This window comes from Arthroderma uncinatum (assembly GCF_011692745.1).
Source record: "Arthroderma uncinatum strain CBS 119779 chromosome Unknown scaffold1, whole genome shotgun sequence".
Classification (NCBI taxonomy): Eukaryota; Fungi; Ascomycota; class Eurotiomycetes; order Onygenales; family Arthrodermataceae; genus Arthroderma; species Arthroderma uncinatum.
The window spans coordinates 1,966,028-1,987,697 of record NW_022983863.1 but is presented as its reverse complement, the minus strand read 5'-3'; the positions used below and the strand labels follow the sequence as shown (position 1 = coordinate 1,987,697).

At 49.4% G+C, this 21,670-nt stretch overlaps 11 protein-coding genes and 1 non-coding gene across 12 annotated transcripts; 6 read left to right on the top strand and 6 right to left on the bottom strand.

The window, feature by feature from the left end:
- Positions 1-403: 403 nt before the first annotated feature.
- On the bottom strand, positions 404-3,017 carry GIQ15_00622 (adaptor protein complex AP-1; the record flags this gene model as incomplete). Its single annotated transcript, XM_033548039.1, has 6 exons — positions 404-1,457; positions 1,509-1,937; positions 1,997-2,361; positions 2,422-2,497; positions 2,583-2,767; positions 2,979-3,017. 6 exons carry the CDS (start codon positions 3,015-3,017, stop codon positions 404-406), a joined length of 2,148 nt encoding a protein of 715 aa, XP_033408990.1.
- Positions 3,018-4,429: 1,412 nt separating this feature from the next.
- Positions 4,430-5,113, top strand: GIQ15_00621 (uncharacterized protein; the record flags this gene model as incomplete). Its single annotated transcript, XM_033548038.1, has 3 exons — positions 4,430-4,573; positions 4,631-4,983; positions 5,038-5,113. The coding sequence occupies 3 exons, from the start codon at positions 4,430-4,432 to the stop codon at positions 5,111-5,113; spliced, it is 573 nt and encodes a 190-aa protein (XP_033408989.1).
- Positions 5,114-5,229: 116 nt separating this feature from the next.
- GIQ15_00620 (kynureninase) lies at positions 5,230-6,721 on the bottom strand (the record flags this gene model as incomplete). Its single annotated transcript, XM_033548037.1, has 3 exons — positions 5,230-5,660; positions 5,711-6,173; positions 6,230-6,721. 3 exons carry the CDS (start codon positions 6,719-6,721, stop codon positions 5,230-5,232), a joined length of 1,386 nt encoding a protein of 461 aa, XP_033408988.1.
- A 355-nt stretch (positions 6,722-7,076) lies between these two features.
- GIQ15_00619 (uncharacterized protein) lies at positions 7,077-8,214 on the top strand (the record flags this gene model as incomplete). The annotated part of the gene is made up of 2 exons (XM_033548036.1): positions 7,077-7,247; positions 7,309-8,214. The coding sequence occupies 2 exons, from the start codon at positions 7,077-7,079 to the stop codon at positions 8,212-8,214; spliced, it is 1,077 nt and encodes a 358-aa protein (XP_033408987.1).
- Positions 8,215-8,247: 33 nt separating this feature from the next.
- On the bottom strand, positions 8,248-9,512 carry GIQ15_00618 (metallo-beta-lactamase; the record flags this gene model as incomplete). The annotated part of the gene is made up of 4 exons (XM_033548035.1): positions 8,248-8,567; positions 8,633-9,031; positions 9,085-9,228; positions 9,326-9,512. The coding sequence occupies 4 exons, from the start codon at positions 9,510-9,512 to the stop codon at positions 8,248-8,250; spliced, it is 1,050 nt and encodes a 349-aa protein (XP_033408986.1).
- Positions 9,513-9,782: 270 nt separating this feature from the next.
- GIQ15_00617 (HHE domain-containing protein) lies at positions 9,783-10,334 on the top strand (the record flags this gene model as incomplete). Its single annotated transcript, XM_033548034.1, has 1 exon — positions 9,783-10,334. One exon carries the CDS (start codon positions 9,783-9,785, stop codon positions 10,332-10,334), a length of 552 nt encoding a protein of 183 aa, XP_033408985.1.
- A 665-nt stretch (positions 10,335-10,999) lies between these two features.
- Positions 11,000-12,058, top strand: GIQ15_00616 (uncharacterized protein; the record flags this gene model as incomplete). Its single annotated transcript, XM_033548033.1, has 2 exons — positions 11,000-11,051; positions 11,100-12,058. The coding sequence occupies 2 exons, from the start codon at positions 11,000-11,002 to the stop codon at positions 12,056-12,058; spliced, it is 1,011 nt and encodes a 336-aa protein (XP_033408984.1).
- Positions 12,059-13,544: 1,486 nt separating this feature from the next.
- On the bottom strand, positions 13,545-14,699 carry GIQ15_00615 (uncharacterized protein; the record flags this gene model as incomplete). Its single annotated transcript, XM_033548032.1, has 1 exon — positions 13,545-14,699. One exon carries the CDS (start codon positions 14,697-14,699, stop codon positions 13,545-13,547), a length of 1,155 nt encoding a protein of 384 aa, XP_033408983.1.
- Positions 14,700-16,088: 1,389 nt separating this feature from the next.
- On the top strand, positions 16,089-17,133 carry GIQ15_00614 (iron-binding protein erpA; the record flags this gene model as incomplete). The annotated part of the gene is made up of 3 exons (XM_033548031.1): positions 16,089-16,427; positions 16,718-17,042; positions 17,099-17,133. The coding sequence occupies 3 exons, from the start codon at positions 16,089-16,091 to the stop codon at positions 17,131-17,133; spliced, it is 699 nt and encodes a 232-aa protein (XP_033408982.1).
- Positions 16,512-16,627, top strand: GIQ15_r0003. The gene has a single exon (XR_004500572.1). It is a non-coding gene; the product is annotated as a 5S ribosomal RNA (ribosomal RNA).
- A 502-nt stretch (positions 17,134-17,635) lies between the features above and the next one.
- GIQ15_00613 (eukaryotic translation initiation factor 3) lies at positions 17,636-19,135 on the bottom strand (the record flags this gene model as incomplete). Its single annotated transcript, XM_033548030.1, has 2 exons — positions 17,636-18,757; positions 18,827-19,135. 2 exons carry the CDS (start codon positions 19,133-19,135, stop codon positions 17,636-17,638), a joined length of 1,431 nt encoding a protein of 476 aa, XP_033408981.1.
- Positions 19,136-19,776: 641 nt separating this feature from the next.
- On the bottom strand, positions 19,777-21,525 carry GIQ15_00612 (uncharacterized protein; the record flags this gene model as incomplete). The annotated part of the gene is made up of 7 exons (XM_033548029.1): positions 19,777-20,274; positions 20,336-20,887; positions 20,943-21,025; positions 21,076-21,097; positions 21,159-21,236; positions 21,321-21,372; positions 21,473-21,525. 7 exons carry the CDS (start codon positions 21,523-21,525, stop codon positions 19,777-19,779), a joined length of 1,338 nt encoding a protein of 445 aa, XP_033408980.1.
- Positions 21,526-21,670: the final 145 nt, after the last annotated feature.

Sequence of the window (21,670 nt, the reverse complement as noted above, 5' to 3'; positions counted from 1 at the left end):
CCTCGAGTATAATCGAGCCAGCAACTTTTTTGAATCACGAAATTTGTTTGTGTGAAGAGGAAACGAAGCCGGAATACCATGTAAATGAAATCGGATTCCTTAATATTTATGAAAGTTATCTTTTTCCAGCATTCGTCCGATGTCCGATTTCAAAAGAGTCAAAGACAGCTATATTTTCATCAGGCGGAATCAATATTCCTCTTTTACCTATTTAGGAGCTATACACATTGCAAAGATTATCTACCTCAATCCTCCCAAAACTCCACTATACACAAATACATAAACACACCCCAAGAAAATGATGCATTAATCCAAATGATCGCTTGCTCAAACAAATCATCTTCCCGCACTATCCAGCTCTTGCACTGGTATTCGTGCCTTTTGACTTGGATTCAAACCCAGATCATATAAGAAGAAGCTCCCCGGTAGGACCGCCCATATTATGCTGATACACCTGCTGTTGATTCTGGCTGACGATATACTGACTCTCTGGTGCGGTTCCTACCATATCACCGCCCTGCACACCGCCGCCACTCAGGCTCATGGCAGCCATTTGACCGTTCCCTATTCCAGCGAAGTAGACATCTGCAGCATTTACAGCGGCGCTGATGTCTGGTTTCTGCGCCATACCTGGGGTTCCTGCCAGGTGTTGAGCGTTCGGATCAGAATCGCCCTGACCAGGCGATAGGAGGGTAGCTAGGGGAATGTAGAATGGTGCATCGGAAGAGTCTTCGTACGTAGACTGTTGGAGAGCAGGACTTGGGGCGAGCCGTTTTGGCCTCGCAAGGCGGAAGACCTGCTGGACAGGCTTGAGGTAAACAGTTGCAAGAGTGCCGACATTAAGACATAGCTCCTCAAGGGTCTTCGGGTCTAGTTTCTCCCTATCGGCTGAGATGGGTGGCTTTTCGCCCATGACGATTTTCCTGGCTGTTTCTGGATCAGTGGAGAGAAGACGCCAGTACATGAAGCCCCTATCACGAAGATCGGGGTCATCCGTCTCCTCAGTGCACCATTTTAAAACCTGCGGAACCAGCTGTTGACCCTTTGTAGGACGTTGGATGAATAGTTTGACGGTAGCCGTGAGAAGGGCTAGCTGCACTTCCACGGGTTCATCGTGGAAGGTAGCCAGGTAATCCTGTAGGAATGCGTCGGAGTTATCGATTCTGTCCGCATACTGGCCAATAATCCATATAACGGCTGCCTTGGCTTCTGGCTCATCCAACTCATCAATGTTCTGAATGACAGTGCTGATAATTGATTCATACTGGTTGGGGTATTTTCTGAAGATGTTCCGGATCACAACCGTTGCTTCCTGTACGATATATGGGATCTTGGCGTTGACAAGTTCGAGCAATGTCTCGATACATTGTCTAGATGCAGATTCTATTTTGATAGCCAGCTTTCCAATTGCCCGCACAGCCTTTCGTACGAAATGAACGTCGATCTCAGTAGCATACCTGGAGCAAAGGTTAGAGAACTGTCAACAAACATTAAGGTGGCCCACTCACTCTCGAAGCTCGGTCAAAACCACCGAGATATTATCTTTCGAAGCCAGCATAAAGATCAACTCTAACTTGGTCACTTTGACATAAATAGGGTCATTATATTTGCAGAAGAACACTCGGATGTCATTCCGCAGCACCTCGGGCCGTTTCTGTAATATCAAAATCGCATTTCGCAGAGCCAGATACTGTACTTCCGGCCCCTTAGATAACAGCGTGACGAGTGGTGGAGAAAGCTTCCTAGATAGAGACGTGACCTGTTTTTCGTCGGCAATGTAGTTCATGAAGTAGAGAATGACACGAATACATGTTAAAACGACGGAGGAGTTGGAATGTGAGAGACGTGGCGCTACTCGTTCGGCGAGAAGGAGTGCCTCCGAGGATTCTCGGGGAACATAGGCCATCAATGCCTCAAGTATGTATGTTTGGCACCACCTGCAAGCGTATTAGACTATACCATCCAGACAGAGCATTAAGAGAATATGATCACGTACTCGGAGCAATCTGGCAAGATAGAGATGATCTTGGACGCATTCGTATAGTCAATTGTCAAGGTAATGGATTCACTCCGCTCCCATACGTCTACCAACGCAGCCAATGCACTCGAGACGACCGTTGGATTCTCGTCCTGAAGCATGTTGTTCAACCGCTCGATCAGGTCCGATGATTCGACCAGCCTTCTATCATGATCGTATAGTTTGGCGACTGCAAACGCAGCTGTCTTACGGACGTACGGGTCTGCATCAGACATTAAGTGTTTCAATGGCTGGACGGTTGCCTCGACGAAGTCTCGCACGTGGATGTATGATATCGTTCGGAGGGCCAGGGCTCGGATCAATGGGTTGCTATCGCTCATGTCCTATCTCGTTGTCAGTGCCGCTGCCTCAATATATATAGGAATGTAGAGGGACAGACGTACATTAAGGAGCAGCGGCAACGCCTTCAACGCTACCTCCGGCTTCGTTCGAGAGTAATTGACGAGAAATAGGAAACACCTGCCACCGTTAGTTTTTTCCTCTCTATTCAGCGGAACCCCCCTTTCTGCTGGCATCCAGCATCCTCCCGGCCGGCCGGACGTACATTTTCTTTATCTCGAGACTCGGTATGGTCATGCAGCCGATGACGTCCGGGAACAGGCCGATCATATCGTTATTGCTCATGGTCATATTGGCGACAATCTTCTTCAGCGTAATCTTCTTTGCGGAATGGTTCTTGTCCTTCTTGCCACCGCCCTGCAGCTCCATGCGGAGCTCGCTGACCTTGCCCTGGACAGTGTTAGCTTTTGGAGCAAACGCCCTGGCCGTTCCATACTGAAGGGTCATCATCGTGCCGGTGGTGATAGTGGCAGCGCACTACCGTCGAAGGATAGATATGGCATGTATAGGGGGGTTGTCAGGGCATTGGAGGGAGGATAGCAAGAGGAGAGAGGCCTGAGAGGGTATCTGCGGGCAAGATATCAACAGGAATGCAACGTACTCTCGCGAACAGCTTCGCATCGCCCCCGCTCGAGCTCATCTTCCTTGCGCGCCTAAGGCGAGAGCGGCTCGAGATGTCTGGTTGTTACTGGATGGACTGGAGGCGGTTGGTCACATGTAGGTAGGCCCCCTGGCAAGCCAAGTTGCGCTGGGAGTGTGTAGCGACGGGCTTCGATGGTGCGCGGTGGGCGATATCCGGGTGATCGGTGAGGGTGTATGGCGTACGGGAGGCGGTTTTGATGCTCTGGAGATAGCAGGTCGGAGCGAAGGATGCGCTGGAGCTTGGAGTCGTGAAAGTTGTGGACTTGGGTTGTCCCGGTGCGCAGGTACTTGCAAACACTAGCAAACTGTTAGCCAGCGCAGGTACCTCGCGACCCTTAGGGAACAGTGGGCCGCAGCTCCTTGGCCCCAACTGAAATCGACCACCGTAAACAGTTTTTATATCTTCTAGACGCTGTGTCAGGAGCCGAGATGAGCGTCCAGGACGCTTGGAGTCGCCGTTAAGGGCTACAGCCTGTTTTTAAGGGGAGTCTGTGGCGCCCTACGTCGACTCCTGAGTCCTGAGTCTGATACTGTGTCTGTTGTATGAGAGACAGCGTTTATCCCCGACGAGCATACTCCAGCAACCCTGGAGACAGTGATCCCGGCGGTCATGGAAATATATCAGTGCATCGCTACCCCAGCTATTTTAGTGATGGTTCGAGAATCCGTGAAGGGTATCCTTGCAAGCGACGGCGGTCTCAGGAGAGTAAGGGGTGTCTTTAACTTGGCTCTTTAGACTCGTTCTTTACCTACGACTCGTTCTTTAACTAAGACTCGTTCTTTAACTAAGACTCGTTCTTTAACTAAGACTCGTTCTTTATAACAATTTAGTCCTTAGGGCATTCACTACCTAGACATTATGAGCTACTACTTGGGCTCATCGTGGTAGAATGGTCTTCAACAGTCACTTGAAGAGATAGTGCAGTAACCATTTGATCCGTTCGTCTAATATAACCACGGCAAGCATCTCTTTCGAATACCATGACTCCTTTGGACTGTATACAGACCTGCAACCCCGGAATATGCTACTATAGGGCAATATACTATGCTAGACGTATACTGGTCGTCCGTCATTCTCAAAATATATTGGAATAACAAGTTGATATTGGAGTATTGTATGGGTTGCCTTGGGCCAACTGCGGAAGACCTTGTATTTGGCCCCTAGTTGACGGACGGATTTAACCAGGAAACCATCTAGGACAAGAACATGTCCTTTAATAGTGTCTGAGAACAGAATAGAGGTTTCAATGGATGTTTGTATTATTTTCTATATGGGCAGCTTCAAAAGAAGCTGGCTTAGTCATCGATATCTAGACTAACGACATCATCGAATTATTCCACAGCGATACATCCCATCAACAAATATATCCTCCATCTACTCATATACCGAGCCATAAACAGATATCCAACATGGCAGAACGGATGAGCCTGCTCCCACCTCCCCCTCCCCCTCAATGGGCCGTTGACATGAACTCTGCCGCACCCAGCAGAGCGCCAAAGTCGGCCTCCTTCCCTGACCCGCCAGGCTACTCTGCCCCCAAGCCTGTGTCGAAGGTATGTGTCGACCAGCCCTGTCCTTTCCAGCAGATATTCTAACGTACACCTATCCAGCAACGCGCCCAGCCATCCGCCGGCACCTCCTCAGCACCACGCAAGACTGAAACAGACGCCCTGAAGCTTAAGAAGGCATGGGAAATAGCTTTCGCGCCAGCTAAACAGCTACCCATGAACGCTATAATGATGTACATGTCCGGCAACAGCTTGCAGATATTCAGTATTATGATGGTATTTATGCTTTTCAAGGGGCCTATCGGTGGTATTATAGGTACGAACGCCGCGTTTGCCAAGTTGGAGTCGGACAGTATTCGCGGGCAGATGGTGGCTGTTAAGGTGGTTTATGTGGCGATGCAGTGCGTACTGTTGGCTCTAGGGGTGTGGAAGGTCAATGGGATGGGATTGCTGCCGTAAGTGATGTCTACAAATTTTGGGTGGTGGTTTCTGGCACTAACAGCGTATAGGACGACGAGATCAGACTGGCTGGCATGGGAGACGGAGCGGAGTCCGCTGGAACGGGCATATTTCGCTTTTAAATGATATACACGAGTTTAACTAACAATAAAAACCATTGCATTCTATCTGAAACTAACGGGTTGCACCTCAATTGTTCTCGCTCTATATATATATATGTTTTGGGTCTACCGTTGTATGATCTAATTCGCTGTCGCTTGCTTACATGCCTCCTTGAGTTCGCGAACAAACACCCACACGTCGTCAAACGTGTTATACATCGGCGTGGGCGCGACGCGGAGGACGTCTGGTTTTCGCTCATCCAATATCACACCGTTCTTCTCCAGGTAGGCAAGGACATCGTCCAACATGCCTGGCTTGAGACGGACACTGATCTGGGCCCCTCGCGCGTTAGGATCGGAGGACGTGATGATGCTGAATGGCTTCTCGGGTCCAGCCGGGAACTCGCTGTTGAGGAGATACTCGAGGTAGGCTGTTAACTGGATCGATTTGCGTCTGAGAGCGGGCATGGTAGCCTTGTTGAAGAGCTTTAGGGAGGCGGCGACGGCCGTCATATCTATAGCGGAAGGGTTGGAGACTTGGAAACCTGCCGCGCCAGGACGGGGTACGAATTCTACCAGGCCATTAGGAACCAGTGAAGCTGTCGGACGGGAAGTAACTTACTATTGTCCATGAGGAAGCGGGCACTTTTATCGGATCCCCACCAACCACTCAGCCGTGGTCTGAAGCTACTTTCACTCGCCACTCCATGCTTCTCGTGCACGAACAGGCCGGCCATCGCTCCGGGGCCGGAATTGAGATACTTATACGAGCACCAGGCAGCAAAATCAACGTCCCAGTCATGAAGCTTCATGTCCACGTTTCCAACAGAATGGGCACAGTCCCAGCCTACTACCAAACCCTTGGAGTGTGCATGGGCTGTGATTGTCTGGATATCAAAGTACTGGCCGGTATAGTACTGGATGCCGGGAAGCAGGAGGAGAGCAGCCGTGTCTGCGTGCTCATCGATGACGGAGAGGATGTAGGATGTTTCAAGGGTGGGTGATTCAGGCGACTCTGGCTCTAGTAGTACCATGGTATCGGCTGGATCAAGGCCGTGAAGCCGTGCTTGAGACTCAATTGCGAACTTTCATCCCAGTCAGCAACCGAAACAATGTGAAGAAAGTAGAGCTATATCCCTACATGGTCACTAGGGAACGCCTTGCCCTCGAGGATGATCTTGTATCTGTCCTTGGTAGGCGTGTAGAAACTAGCCATCAGCAGGTGTAGATTGCCCGTCAGCGTACCCATGACGGCCACCTCGCTGCTCTTCGCACCCACGATGGGAGCCATGAGCACAGCAGCTTCATCGTCAATGTTCAGCCATTCCGCCTGTAGTTGGTCTGAATGAGGAGCTGTATGGCCCAGCACTCCCTTAATTGCCCACGACCGAAGGTAGGAATTGACGTGGACGCTCGTAGAAGTCGGCTGGAGACCAAGCGAGTTTCCGCAGAGGTAGACACATTTTTCCTCTTGTTTATGCTGTTCGTCTGCCGGAAGGGCGAGAGTGGTGCGTGTCAGGTCTGCTTTGGAGGGGATGATGAATTCATTGCGAAAGGAGCGGAGAGGGTCCTGCTCGTCGAGACGCTGGGCGTACTCGCGTGTGAGCGAGCTGGGGTCTTTGGCGAAGTCCATCTCTATTGATTATAGTAGCAGCAGGTAGTAAGCAGTAATATCTTGCCTCTGGTTATCTGTATAGACATCTTTTTGTACTCCGAATTGGGGGAGGGGACGAACTACCTAATGCCGACCCCGCTAATATTAAGGCTCGTAAACATTTAAAACTTTGCCGTTTCATGCTATTATAAATTTACTTTACTATAAATATTCCGTATCTCCTGCATAATTAGCAGTTACGTTGAATAGCTCTAAAGTAATAACGTTGTATACCCATGGCGATACTACCACTTCGCAGTCCTCGATAGCTTATACTTTTAGGCTATGATTTGCAGGCGATCTCTTTAGCTACTCGCAGTTCATGACAGCGATAATGGCACAAGTGAGCGAGGTCGCCTACCACGTCGGGGCGTTCATCTCGACGCTCTTCCTCCTCGAATTCGGAGCAGACAAATTCATCGCCCACACGGCCATTGTGGCAGCTCGCATCCAGATCTCGGAAGTTGTCATCGGACTCCTCACTGCAGGCGCAGAATGGGAAGAGGTAAGCGTCTGAGCAGAGGTTACAGTGCATTGCGAGCAACACTTGCTAAGGAGATTGCCAGCTCGCAGTTGTAATCGCGTCAATTGCGCAGGGCCGCTCATCTCTGGCCCTAGGAAATGTTATCGGCTCGTCCATATCCAACATACTGGGCGCATTCTCCCTCGGACTGCTCTGCTATGAGCGAGGAGAGCAGATCGTGTTCGATAGGAGCTCGCGGATCTACTCTCTTCTGCTCCTGGTATTAACAACCGCGTTGATGCCAATCATTTATTATTCAACAAGGATCACCTGGCTGGTGGGAGGTTCTATCCTCATCGTGGCATTTGTAGTCTATTTCCTCCTTGTGGCGCTGGCAATTGGTCGAGGAGTCCTTACAGCCCCAGAAGACTCCGACAGCGACAGCGATAGCCAGAGTGATGTTGATGACCATGATTCTAGTTCCGTGGGAAGTAGAACTGCGTTGCTCCCTCGCAATACAGGCACACGCTCGTATCGACATAGCCTGCTCTACCACGGACTCTACCTATTGTTTGGATTCCTTGCTATCTGCCTCGCCGGCTACGTCCTATCCCAAGCTGCAATAAAGATCACCGATCAGCTTGGGATGTCTGATGTCCTATTCAGCGTTGTGATACTTGCCGTCGCCACTACTCTCCCCGAGAAGTTCATAGCTGTCATGAGTGGCTACCGAGGCCACCCTGGGATACTCGTGGCCAACTGTGCTGGCAGTAATATCTTCCTCTTGTCGCTTTGCTGTGGTATAATAATGGTAGACACGAGGGGGAACCTGGATAGAGGAACAGTGACGGTTTCCGAGTTGGCCGTCCTGTGGGCGTCCACTGTCGCATTTACAGGGACAGTCTGGTTTGGGGCTAAGTTTTCACGCAGCATCGGTGTTGCCATGCTCGCTGGCTATATTGCATTCATTATCCTGGAATTTACCGTGATTCACGGAAATTCGGGCTAAGCGTACATTATAGTGAATAGGGAATGTACATTATCAGCTAGGCTGGTCGGCAAAGAGAAGCCTGGCGCCCACTGAGCAAGGGAGGAGACGCCCTGGCATGGCCTGCTCGATGGCCATCTTGACCCTCCAGCCGGAGCAGTGGCCGGGGACGAGGAAGCGCGGGTTCATGGCTGCCAGATCGTGGACGGTTTCGAGCATCGTGGCCTCGTCGCTGGTCGCCAGGTGGTATCCCCCTATTATCGCAAAGATATCCTCTTCTTTTCCTTGTTTGTCCCTCTGTTCTCTTCTTGCATGTCTCGCGGTGTTTACAACTCCAGCATGGCTACACCCCGTGACCACGACTAGCCCTAGCCCTGTTTCCCCTTTTAGTCAGCGCGGGGTCATGTGCTTAGTCATGCTTATATAAGACGTTACTCACCCCGCACTCGGCACGTGAGCACGCGCTCATCCGCGATTTCTTCGTCCTTTTTCCATCTTCCTTCGCGTTTATCATCATCATCTTCATCTTCTTCTTCATCTTCAAAGCGCATTCCTCCCCTAAGCCCCGTCTCATACTCGGTCTCCCTTGGTATCATGCCCGAGACGTGAAACATCCCGCCAGCCAGGGTATGTGCTTGCGCGTTCTTGCTCACCGTAGCTCCCGCGGCCGCCATCTCGTCGAATCCTGGGTCTGCTTCAAGGGATATGATCTCCTCGCCCAGCTGGAAACCGCGATACTTGGGCCGTGATGGATGGACATCCACTACTACTTCCTTGATGTTGTCGCCATGGGCCTCCTGGGCCTCCTTGATCATCCGGATAGCGCGTAGCATGCCGCCTGTTCCTTAGCTATAGACATATACATGATAGTAGAAATATAAGAATAGCTACCTGAGTGGTCTCGATGCCAGTGGGAGAGCACGATGGCTTCTACTCCCGCAAGATCCACGCCTAATCTCTTTGCATTGCGCTCCCATATATCCTCTTCGGGGCCAGTATCAAACAATACGCTTCTCTTCTCCCAGCCTATCGTCCCTGTCTTCATCACAGCGTCAGTACAACTGTATTCTCTGGATATTGGGTATATGGTATACCAATAAGATAGACAGCCCATGCGCTGCGCAGCAGATACTATCCATCCTGAGCTCGCGAACATCTTCTCCGCCGCGATCATGGACTAGGGCTGACTCTCGGGCGATGTTGCCCAGTGAGCCGTGCGAGTAGATGGTGCCCATCGTCGTGGGTGGCGGGGGAGACATCACGTCCAGCTCATTGTCAATGATCACCGTCACTTCAAGGCTGTCGAGTAGCAGAGACATGTTGTCGATGTCGATATACTTTGTGGTGATGTATATAACTAGTTGGGCATATGTTGATGTTGATCTGCTATGGACCATGGAATTCCTGAACCCAGTGCCGGCCCTGCAACCACTCAACTTCAGCTGTTCAAAGTGGCTCTGGGGGCGATGACGTGAGGTGAAGTTACTCAACCATCGCCTCCTATATAGATCACCACCAAACACTCTCTGCCCACGCTCTACCAGCGCATAACCATAACCAAGTTCAAGATAAACAAGAGATCATACACCATGCCGTCTATCACAGACACTATGAAAGCAGACCACCAGGAGCTGCGAGATGACTACAACAAAATTGTCAACGCCACGGATGAAGACTCCATGACCCGCTACGGCAACAAGTTCACCTGGGACCTCGCCCGCTACGCTGTTGCAGAGGAACTCGTCGTCTATCCGGCCCTCGAATCCCACATGGACCACGGCAGCGTCATCGTCGACCACGACCGTGCCGAGAGCCAAAAGATCAAGCAACTACTCGCTACTTTCCAGCCATTGTCTGCCTCGGACGCCAAGTATAGGCATACGCTGGACGAACTCATGAACAAGATGAGCACGCACATCAACGAGGAAGAAGACGAGTATCTTCCTTCGCTCGAGTCGGTGTTGGATCCGGTAGAGTCGGAGCAGTTGGCGCGGACATTCGAGCGGACAAAGATATTGATGCCAACCAGGAGCCATCCGAACGCTGTGGCCGAACAGCCCATGTTTGAGACTGCATTGGCTCTTATTCAGGCGCCAATTGACCGTGTTGCGGACCTTATGAGGCGGTTTCCAGAGGAGTAATCTTGTATATTCACCATGATGTGATGTAAAATGTAATGTGCTGCGTATCCAATCTCTCAACTGTTAATTCTATGTTTTGGTCTCAAGAAATCCCCTTAACGCAAAAAAGAACATCCGCTCCGATTCCCACGTGACTGGCTTTTTGGTGGCTCAAATTGAATATTCCAATCATGCAACAACCAACATTTGAGCACGAAGACATCAATAATTCCTTTCTCATAATCAATACATGAATCCCGCTTTAGATCGTGATAACTCAATACATCTAACGTGTGCTCCGTAGTGCCGGTCGGATTGGCCAATCTACTACAAACCATATACGTCCTGAGATCCTTGAAGTGACGTCTGCCAGGGATGCATGAACTAGTACTCCAGATGTTGGGCGAATTTATGCGGCCTGCTATACGAAGTATGGTAATAAAATAACGCAGGCCTCGGTGATTGGCGTGATGGCCCGACCTCGAGTCAAAGCAGATTAAAATGTGGAATGACCATTATTGCTGGTCCCATTAACTTCATTTGATAATATATTAAGACTGCTTCATATTCTTATACTTAAATCTCAGGACCATATTACTCTTGGAATATAGTCGGCATCCTGTCTATCCTGGGAGACATCGTCAACTTCACCCCATCCTGCATTTCGCCAGTCTTCTTTTGTCAATATGTCAAAGATTGATATTCACCATCATGTCTACCCCCCGGTTCTAGTAGAAGGTCAGTTAGAATTGTCTCATTCGTTTGGAATATGCTAACGGCCAACAGCTTTGAAAGAGGTCGGAGGTGACTCTTTCGGGTGGCAGGTTCCTCCCCCATGGACATTAGAAAAAGACCAGGAGATCATGGCCCGTATGGGTGCTGAAGCAGCGATTTTGTCGATAACCTCCCCCGGTGTATGTTTTGTCGAGGATACCGACAGGGCAGCCCGCCTGGCACGTCAGTGTAATGAATTCGCTGCAGCCATTCGTGACGAGAGACCTGGGAAATACGGATTCTTTGCCACGCTTCCGTCCTTATGCGATACCCAGGCGGCCCTTGACGAGATTAACTATGCGCTGGGTATACTAAAGGCGGACGGGGTGACTATTTTCGCCCAGTATGGTGACGAACATCACTACCTGGGCCATACCTCGTTTCATCCCATTTGGGCAGAGCTAAGCCGTCTGAAAGCCGTGGTCTTTGTTCATCCTACTTTTCTCCCTACCAGCGCCGCAGAGACACGTTGGGTCAACTCTTACATGCCGCTGCCAATACTTGACTATTCCCAGGAGACTGGCCGCACTGCAATGGACCTCATTGTTAGCGGAGTCATGAAGACATACCCGGGATGCAAGGTCATCCTCTCACACGCCGGAGGTACACTACCCTACCTTATTCACCGCAATGCCGCCTTGTTGGCTTCTACACCTAATAGCTGTGGGCAAACGCAAGAGGAGATTCTCGACGCCGCTCGCAAATTTTACTTTGATACAGCCCTTGCTGCAAATCATGTCTCTCTATCGGCTTTGTTTGCCTTTGCAGAACCAGGTCACATATTATTCGGGAGTGATTTTCCGAATGCACCTGGAGAGGTAATCGACCGTTTTACGGGCTACATTGACTCAGAGCTTTCGGGTGAACAACACAGTCGGATCTCTTACCTGGCGGCTTTGGAGTTGTTCCCGCGACTGAAGCCATTCTTTGAAGAGACTGAGATAAAACGGCCGGACAAGCTAGATGGCTAAATTCGGACACAAGGCAATATATGTATATCGGATACGACGTACTCTCATATTCAGCAGAGTTAAACATAGGAGCATCGGGCCGGTACCAGGATATACGCAAAGACTGCGGTTAGGGCGAGGAAAGGCCAGTAAACCGAGCTGATTTCGGCACAAATTGTGGTCACAACTCCCGTTCTCATCATCACTCTAGACCAGAAATCTTGATCATATTACCAACTTGCCAGTTCACCCAGCATTTTATCTCGTGTACTGGCCGCTACTGGATACCCTAACACGAATAAACTATAACCAGTACATACACTTTCAATATTCTGAAGGCTGGGGCGCGCATAGGCAATGCACAAATCAGCCCTGCGCTGCAGCCAGTTACCCATTACCTTTGCTGTCAATATTTATATATCCCGGCCTCGGCACTTTTACCAGCTTCATAAACCCCAAGTCAGAAGTTGACTGCGATATCAAACGGATTTCGCTGGTTGACTACTGGCTGCACTGATTCCGCTGCGCCAGGGCTTGTTGCATATATTATGTCAAAAAAGAGTACAGTGCAGCAGAGGAAAGCTAGATGAGGGCTGTTTTCTTCGTTTAGAATGGTCGCATGGCCAATTACAAGTGACAACAGCCTACTTTCCAGTGGGCATTCATACAGATTACCCTGTCGCGGCTCGTCGTTACACTGCATCCCTCTCTGTAATGAGAATAACGCCATTGTCGGCTTTCGGGAGACCATGAGAACGCCTCGTCATCCAGATCCATGAGACTGGCAAATTACCAAATATTTGGGTCATTTAATGATGGATGTCATTAAAGTCATGCAATTTGCGATTTGCCAGTGGTAGAACTCGGCATTTACTGATCAGGCCTACACCTGTAAATCAAATCGGATTTAGAGTCTTATTTGGACCTATGAAAACGAGTTTATTCGCTGCGCCTATTCATTCATTGATAGACTTGGTCGGCCTCAGACAGCCATGCATCTTCGGGCTGCTTTGTTTGCACTACTAGGGTCACATCTAGCGGAGGGTTGTACTGGCCAAACTGAGCCTGTCTCTATCCATTTTGGCAGTCCCCAGGGCCATATCGGCTAACAGATTATTACGCCAACGGGCCGGACCTCTGCGCTGCTACCCAGTTGCTATGCACATTAACGGCATAGGTGTAGAAGACCTGATGTGTTTGAGAGTGCATCTCAAGCAATCTAGGAAGTGTGGTTGCAGGCGGAAGATAACAACTCCAGGCCAATTAATCATAATTCAGCCTCAGTGCACGTCAAATTCTCTTGCCTGGCCAACATTCAGAAGTCTAACACTTGGAAGAAACAGAGAAATATGGCAACATATGGGAGATACGTGATGCTCTGACTCCTTAAATCAAATATCCTTGACTAAGGAAACGTTGGCAGGCTATTATGTTTACCAGAGTTGCTTCACAGTTCTCAATCACCAACTTTTCTCTAGGATATATAAACCAACTCTCTCAAAACGCTTTACTCCAGTTCCTTATTATCCTCCTTCGAAAACCGCTGCACATCCCCAGCCTCAGGGCCCCGAACCCATCCCAATGAGACCTTGCCACTCTTCACCAACCGGTCCCTCTCAATCCATTTCCTTTGTACCAGCTTCCCAACATTCCTAGTCGACGCCCTCGCCCTCGACTCAAGTCCCATATCCAAAGCCATGAACAGATGTTTCTGGGCGTCCGTCAACGGGCTACTGTTGGCATGGATACAACGCGCCGTCTGGTCTTTGAATAGTCGATACCATGAGTAATATAGATTGGAAGATCCTAGGATAAGGTCCTTGTAGAGAAACTCGAATGCAAAAGGGAAGAATCCTGCCATTTCCCAGTCGATGATTGCAACGACTTTGTATTGAACCGTCAGGGGACTGGAACCTGTCTCCTCTGCTTGGACCAGGATGTTGCGAGGCTCAAGGTCGTTGTGGCAAAGGACAACGGCGTCTTGCAAGGCATCGATCGCGGCTCTTGAGATGGCGACTGGGGGTATATCGTCACATGAAGACTTGAATTTGATCCCGCCGTCATCTGTATCGGTAATTGTGATCTGCTGAGGACCAAACTGTGATGATACAAAACCACGCACGAGATCATGCATATTGGAGAAGAAACCCAAACTAGGGCCACCAAGTGGAATTATCGGCTCCTTAGGGAGTGAATGCTTTGCAGGCTTGAGTATATGCTGCGCCTTGTCGCCACGAAGATCAATCCCCTGGAGCATCTCTATAGCAGACGCAACCTGCTCCACGACGTGCAGCTGTTGATCGTCCGCCAGGTCACTCCAAACATCCTCCAGCGTGATGGCATCACGGATGTACGTGGTAACGGAATACCCAAGGATTTTTCCGTCTTCTGTAGATGCTGTTCCTAATTTATGAACATTAGGAACAAGATCTGGAATCACCATTGTCGCCAACTCTTGGATGGCCGAAACTGCCGAGATTTGGCTGCCCTCGGCCTCGAGACGGACGAGAACATCCTCCCCGGAGCCTGCACGCGCAGTAAAGGTGCATGTTTTGAAGGTCTGAGCAATAATGTTGGTAGACGAGGATTCAGCAGGACCGAATATCTCAGCTAGAAGCTGGTTATCCGGAGCAAGTTTTTTGGAGTTTTCTTCAGAAGACATGGCTGTAGAGGCAGGATGAATACTCTTTTCCCCCACTGAAGCTCCTGGATATCAAGAACACTTTGATATAGAAGCAATTCAATACAAACAACGACGAGGCTGCACTTCTACCCTTCAATTCTGACTCAGCAGGGAGGTCGACAACAGGATGCATGTACACCCCCTGATAGGAAAGTCAGATCGATATTCTCAAAGGGCCTACTTCCTCGGCCATGGTTCTCTTTCTGTTCCTTTTGATCCGATTGCGAGACCGGACATTCCGGACGCATCACCCTGTTATCTCTGGCCAAAATACAGTCGTGTTGGACATGGCTCAGCTATTGGAGCCAGGTGTTATCGCCTCCGCCCAGCACTGGAAGTCATGAGAGTTCCAAGTTTCTATAATAAATTACTTTTATAAAAACCTAGCAGGCTAAGACTCCGTGATTTGCTTCCTTGCTACTCCGAGCTGTCCTTCGTTAAGTTGTCATATATTACGATACCCCCCCCCTATCGGTCTTCTACCCCCTTAGGACGGCGAAGAGTACATCTCCAGAAGTCCAAATACGGGCATGACACAGCCTTGTCCTAGCAGAGAGGGTAGGAATAGTGTATGCACCATGCCGATTGATCTCCAATTATCGATTTACCTGGCTTGAATGAGGCTCCTGCACGTGTGAATCTTGGTATGCTAATTCTACCTTATTGCACACTGTCATTCCTTAGATATTAATCAAGGCTTCCTCTTTTTAGAGTCTGCTTTCAGGCTGGTATGACCGGGAAACTATGGTCATTCATGATTTCCAGGACCCCACAAGGGCCATCGTCTCATTTGTCTGATTCTTATGCACGCTCAGCTATATCGCTCGTTACCACGAAACGGTCGTCCTCATAACTGTTGTTGAAATAGTAGTGGCTGTTGTCATTGCTGATCTACTCTTGTGTTCTTGACTGACTGCACTTGTTATCTATGTTTTCTCGGCCCCAATGCTACTATATATCAATATAACCACCTATCATTCATTCGTTATGTAGAACTCAGTTAGTTTGTAGGACTTGACAGTACCGAATCTTCGGCCGTAACTCCTTAGGATCTGAACAATCACAAGGCGAGGCTGCTTACATTTTCTCATAATACACTGCCCATATTACCCCCTATATTCCCCCCATTTTATATTTGCCCAAGGTCTTTCTAGTATTTATTTACTATTCGCTGTGTTTTGCACAGAGGAGACCAAGATATACACGTGACCTGCTTAATAATAATCACTTATCTGCTTCCAATCAGGAACAAGTTTATTCGAGCTTCGACATCTTATCTCGAAGGGAATATTGTCATTCACTCAGCAAGAGACAGGACTCTTTCTCTGCCTATATACACCCGTCTAGCGTTCGTCTTATATATCCAGCATGTCGAAGCATACTCTTCTCTCTGCGTGTCGCGCGCGAACCATCACCGCATCCCCGCCGACCATATTTATAAAACTACATAGCAGAACACTCGCAACGGCCTCCACCCCATCGCAGACCCTCTCTTCTCCCGTCCGAGCTATCCCAACATACCTCCTCCCATCGCATTGCCAGTGGCGACCACGGAAGTCCTCGCCGAGTCTCCTACGACAGTCTCGTACACCTACGGCCGCATTCAGCACCTCCGCCGTAGGCAACGCGACAGTCGCAACGTTGAATCCACAAGTGAATGAGGAAGGAGAACCATTACTTGTTTCTATATCCTCTCGGGCTGCAAAGGTACGTTGGAGTGACAATTTTCTGTTGGAGGCTTGGTGGCCTGCTGCCGCTATATATACCCACTCCTCCTAGTATCCAGTACATACGACCACAGGAAGTGGAAAACAGAGCTTCCCGTCCGCTCAGCTGTACTTAAGCCACTTGCCGGTCGGTTAGTAGTTGGGTGGGTGACCACCAGCGAATCCCGACTGTCGTATGTTTTTCTTTTTGCTCGCCCAGCTTCTACATGGTCCTTTCATCTCGTTGGTGTTGTGTTTTTTTGATAGGATGTTGCTAACTTGTATATCCAGCGATTGAGAGAAATCACCAACCCCACTGCCTCCCCGACACCCACCCAAAAGGAAAATCCATACGATCACCTGCGAATTACAGTTACGAGTGGCGGGTGTCATGGTTTCCAATACCTAATGAGCCTAGAGTCAAGCTCCAAAATCAGTGCAGAAGAAGATACCGTCTTTGAGGTAGAGGAGGATACTCCGGACGCTGCGCCAGGCGCCGAGACTGGACAAGCAAAGGTCGTCATGGACTCCGCCTCGCTCGAGCTGTTGTCGGGAAGCACGGTCGATTACACCACGGAGCTTATTGGCAGCCAGTTTAAGATTGTGGACAATCCGCGTGCGTCGAGTAGTTGTGGGTGTGGCACCAGTTTTGACGTTAACGAGTAGGCATAGAGGTTGAACAGATGGATTTAAAGCGTGTACGATAGGTTGCCTCAGCCCACTCATGATATATTAGACCAGCGAGGTTGCAATACTCGATTGTACATAAATACAAATATAAGATGGCAATGCTCTGCTCCTAGATCGTATCATTTGATAGTGGCTGAAATCACATTATTGCAAATTCATAAAGATACTTCTTTTCATTCCGTGTCTACTGAATCCAGCAATTAATATATCAATAAAGTGGTAAAATTCCAGAGTTGAAACAGAAAAGAAAAAAGAAAAACGCCTAAATGAATGGTCATGTCTTTTCACGTCCAAGAAACATGGCAAGCATAACAGCGTCGTGGAATCAGGCAACTGGGCACAATGGAACCATTTTTGTAACGGCCTAAAGAGACCTTTCGCCTAAGCCGGGCATTATTCCTACCTGCCCCGGGGAACACGTAAAATCAATAGAAACATGGAAGCAAAACGGCAGTTGGAAACGTAATGCAGAATTGCAATGCCCTTTTCTCCTTTTCTTCTACCCGCCAATAGCATGACTTAATAGGTTCTAGCAAGGTTGCGTAGATACCAATCGACCAGTCTTCGTCCAGCCTTGACCTCGCTAATATGAATCAGATTGCCCTCAATGGCATAATCGAGGTCTCCTGCGTTTACAGCCTCTCCGTCCAACAGTCCGCCGTCAACCCATCGGATCTGTCGGCTTCGCTGCTTGTTAACCAATAGCCAGGCACGCAATTGCTCAGCATCAACTTCCAGGAATCCAGCAAGCTTCTTCAGGTCCATGGTCGTGTACAGCTTCAGGTACGACTTGACGGTTGGGTTGAACAAGGTGTTCTTGACCTCATCCATGAAGATGGCGGTCTGGTGGTCGACTGGGTCAACGTTAAGGGATGGGTTGTCAAAGTCTGGAGGAGTGGGGCTAATGAATTTGGGGCAAGCGGAACGGAACAGCTCTTCGAAGATTGGAAGGGCATCGGGACGACCGCGCTGGAGACGGTTGAATTGGTCGCCGTACTTCTCGCGGATGGCGGAGTGGATGGTGTCGTCGAGACGGGTGGGGTGGAAGGCAACACAGATGGCTATCAGGGCATACATCTGGTCGTTCTTCTTAGCAATAGCATCGTAGCCATCACGACCCTTCTGGAAGTTCTTCGTCCTCGAGACATATACGAGGATGTGGCTGAACATGCGAATGGCGTCGGCATAACGGCGCATCATCATGTACGAGAAACCAACATAGTAGTATGTGGTGAAGTGGGCGGCCATGACACGCGCGAACATGGCCTTCTTGTTCATTTCAATGTCGTCCAGCGTCTTGAGGGCGAGACTGAAATCTCCGAGGAGACAGTGCACGCGCAGCAGACCGATGATTGAGAAGTATCCCAACATTCGATAAAGCGGGCGAGATCCGTACTCTCCAGCAACTGCCATTGGGTCTTCATTTCGTTTTATGGCAGCAAGCTGCTCGTTGATCTGGGATCGCTGGATGAGCGAGTAAAGCACGTTAAGAACAGAGTAGCAACCCCATGTGTTTGGGTTCTCGCGCAGTAGCTGTGCCTCCTCCTCGTTCGAGCCGGTGCGAGCCACTCGGTTTCGGTATCGGCAGAAAGACTCGAATTGATAGATGAACTCGTCAATCACATCCCACGCCCAGTAATACTATAGTCGTAAAGCGTCAGCTCGGATCACAATTCAACCTATCATAATCTCCTCCTTCTCAAGACATACCGACGGAACTTCCAGATCAACGGGCCCTTCCGAGTTCAAGATATAATGGAACAAGCTACAGTAGTTATCGTAGCTCGCGAACTTCGTCTCTAGAGTAGCCTGGTATTCCAGCGGGGTGGCAGCAGCCGCTAACTGGGCCTGTAAATCCTGTGTCTGTGATGTCGCGCCTAGGGAGGTCGTTCGGTCCAGCTCACTCATGCCATCGTCGAAATGTACCTGCTCCTTGTAGTCATTGACAAGAGCCTCTTCCTCGACGTCGGATTCATCCTGGAGATTGGGGGGTAGACGCCCGCGGTGATCTTGCGACATTGTGTGTTCGTTCTGTGTGTGTGCGTGGTGGTGGTTGTTTTGTGTGTGAGACCGACCTCGAACGGAATTAGCGAGCGGACGACGGTAAAAGCACAGCGGCTACCTGTAGCACTGGTCCCTCTGTACGTGGCGAGAATGCTGTCTTTGACGCTGCCCTCGATTCGATGCTGTCTCCTCGTTCAAATTTTGATTTTTTGACTTTCGTTTTTTCGCTTCTCTTGTTGAACTTATCTTGCTTATCTTAGTGCGGCGTGTAGATATCACGTGATGCTCCTACATTTGATGCGAAGTTACAGATATCGAGATGGATATAGATGAGTTACGGGGGAAGAGGGGAGGAGGGTGAGGAAGGTGAAGGTCAGATGGCAGTAAAGTCACTCCGTACATTTTGCAATTTGAAATCAAGGCTGAGATAAGAAGGATAGGGATAAAGATCGATAGAGCGCCAGATACAAAATGAGAGAAGTTGGATGCTGAATGCCAGGATGGGGAGAGAGTAAGGGAAAACATGCTGGGTATCAAACAAGAAATAAAAAAGAAAGGAAAAAGGTGGTGGGATATTACAATTTATGGTGGAATAGGGTGAAAAATAAAAGTGTGAACCTGCAAAGCACTTCAATACCATTGCCAATCAACGACTGTTAGACAGCAATCGTATTGTTGCGCCAACTAATTCCACCTCCCAAGGGACCGTTGCTCTCCACATCATCCTGATCATCCGACTCGTCCTCGGACTCATCAAGATGAAGCATCTGGAACCGATTGGCCATGGGATTCAGCGTCTTGGCTGGACGCGATGGCACTTTAACCGGCGTCTCCTTAATCTTGGGCAGTGGATCTGCACACTCGTCTTGATAGTATTCGATCCTCATGATCCGGTATGGCATGCGGGACATCATACAGTTACGAGCAAAGGAAGCCTTTTGGACGGAGTTGGTTGAAATGTAGACGTTTCCATGATTGAACGTGAGGCTGACTATTATCAGGTTATGGATATGCCTCATGTCTTCGCGGATCATCGATTCAGTGATGTTCGGATGCACGCCGCGGATGATGAGGTTGCGAGATGCACCATTTGCCATTTGGGACGAGAGGTATGTTGATAGAGAGTATTGGCGTTCTGCCCAGGATATGTCGACCTAGTTTTGTGAATCATTAGTCAACGTAAACGGAATCGATATGTACAAGTAATGGCCTTACCGGTCTATCAAGAATGCATAGATTGCAGCGCTTAGCGTATGTATAAAACTCCTGAGCAGCCTTTGTATCCGCAAAGGAGACGCTTGCCATGTGGTCTCTGGATCGAAGGAAGACATCCACCAGCGCTCCTCCTCGAACGACTGCGGTGATGTCACGGTGCGTAGCTCGCTCAGGGACGTTTTTGATCGCTACCGTCCGGTTCTCGGTGCCGTTTACCCCATGTCTCGAGGAGGCAGGGGCTGAGGGTCCATCACCTATAGGCGATTCCAGTCTATCATCGCTTGGGAATGAATCATCGTCATTGTTGTCAAAGGAGCCATGGTGCATCGGCGATTGTTCCTCAGTATGAGCCCTAGTTGACCTATCATTGAAGCTTGGCTGATGAGTCCCCGTTCCAGACCTAGCATTCACCCTGCCAGAGTATCTATTCGCCGGTTCGGTTCCCTCAGAGTTCTGGGTTGGTTCATAGCTAGTCCGGGAGTATCCATTCGAAGAATAATCTCCATTGGTAGTAGATGCCCCTTGTGGAACACCGGAATCCTTTATGAGTGTCTGTTCGGACCGTAAGCTTCCTGTAGATATTATACGATACTCGGTGCCCTCTCACTTCTATAGACGACTGCTCAACCCCGCCTTGATAAAGAGCTCGCTTCAGGTTCTCTGCATGCCACTCATAAGTATCCTTCTCGACTGATCCGGTTCGTACCATCCGCCCAAGCTCTAACAGTCCATTGACATACCATATTCACGACATCTGCGGCTCTAACATCAACCTTATCAGCGTGCGTAGAGCAAGATCCCGTTTAACCCAAAGTTCACGAACCATATCATCATGATCAGGTTTCAGTATTGTCACAGTCGGGATATCAGCAGGCGTGTCGAATTCAGAAGACGATACACTCTAGCAACAAAGTGACGTTGGGAGCGGTCAGCTCAAGCAGGCGGTCTTATGGCAGGACGATATCATCAGGGAATACGCACACACTTGGCCCTGCAGCGTATAACGAGAGTACAAGTTAGCCGGTGCAACCTGAGTACTAAACAGAGTGTGTGGGATGTTCCCATGGTTCATGGTCGGTGGTTATCCAACATCGTCCATAGATTGGTTGGTTCGGGGGAGAAATATCAACGACATACCGTCTGAGCAAGGTTTCAAAGTACTGCTTTTCAATTGTCACGTAAGATGCCATGGTCACTGTTCTCTGCCTCGATCCGACGTGTTAGATCGATGCTCTATACAGAATCAAGCGAGAGAAGCAAGATAACACGAGGGACAAAGCTCCGTGTGCGCTAACTAATGACTGCGGGCGCCAACAAACACAAGCCACAGGGGTA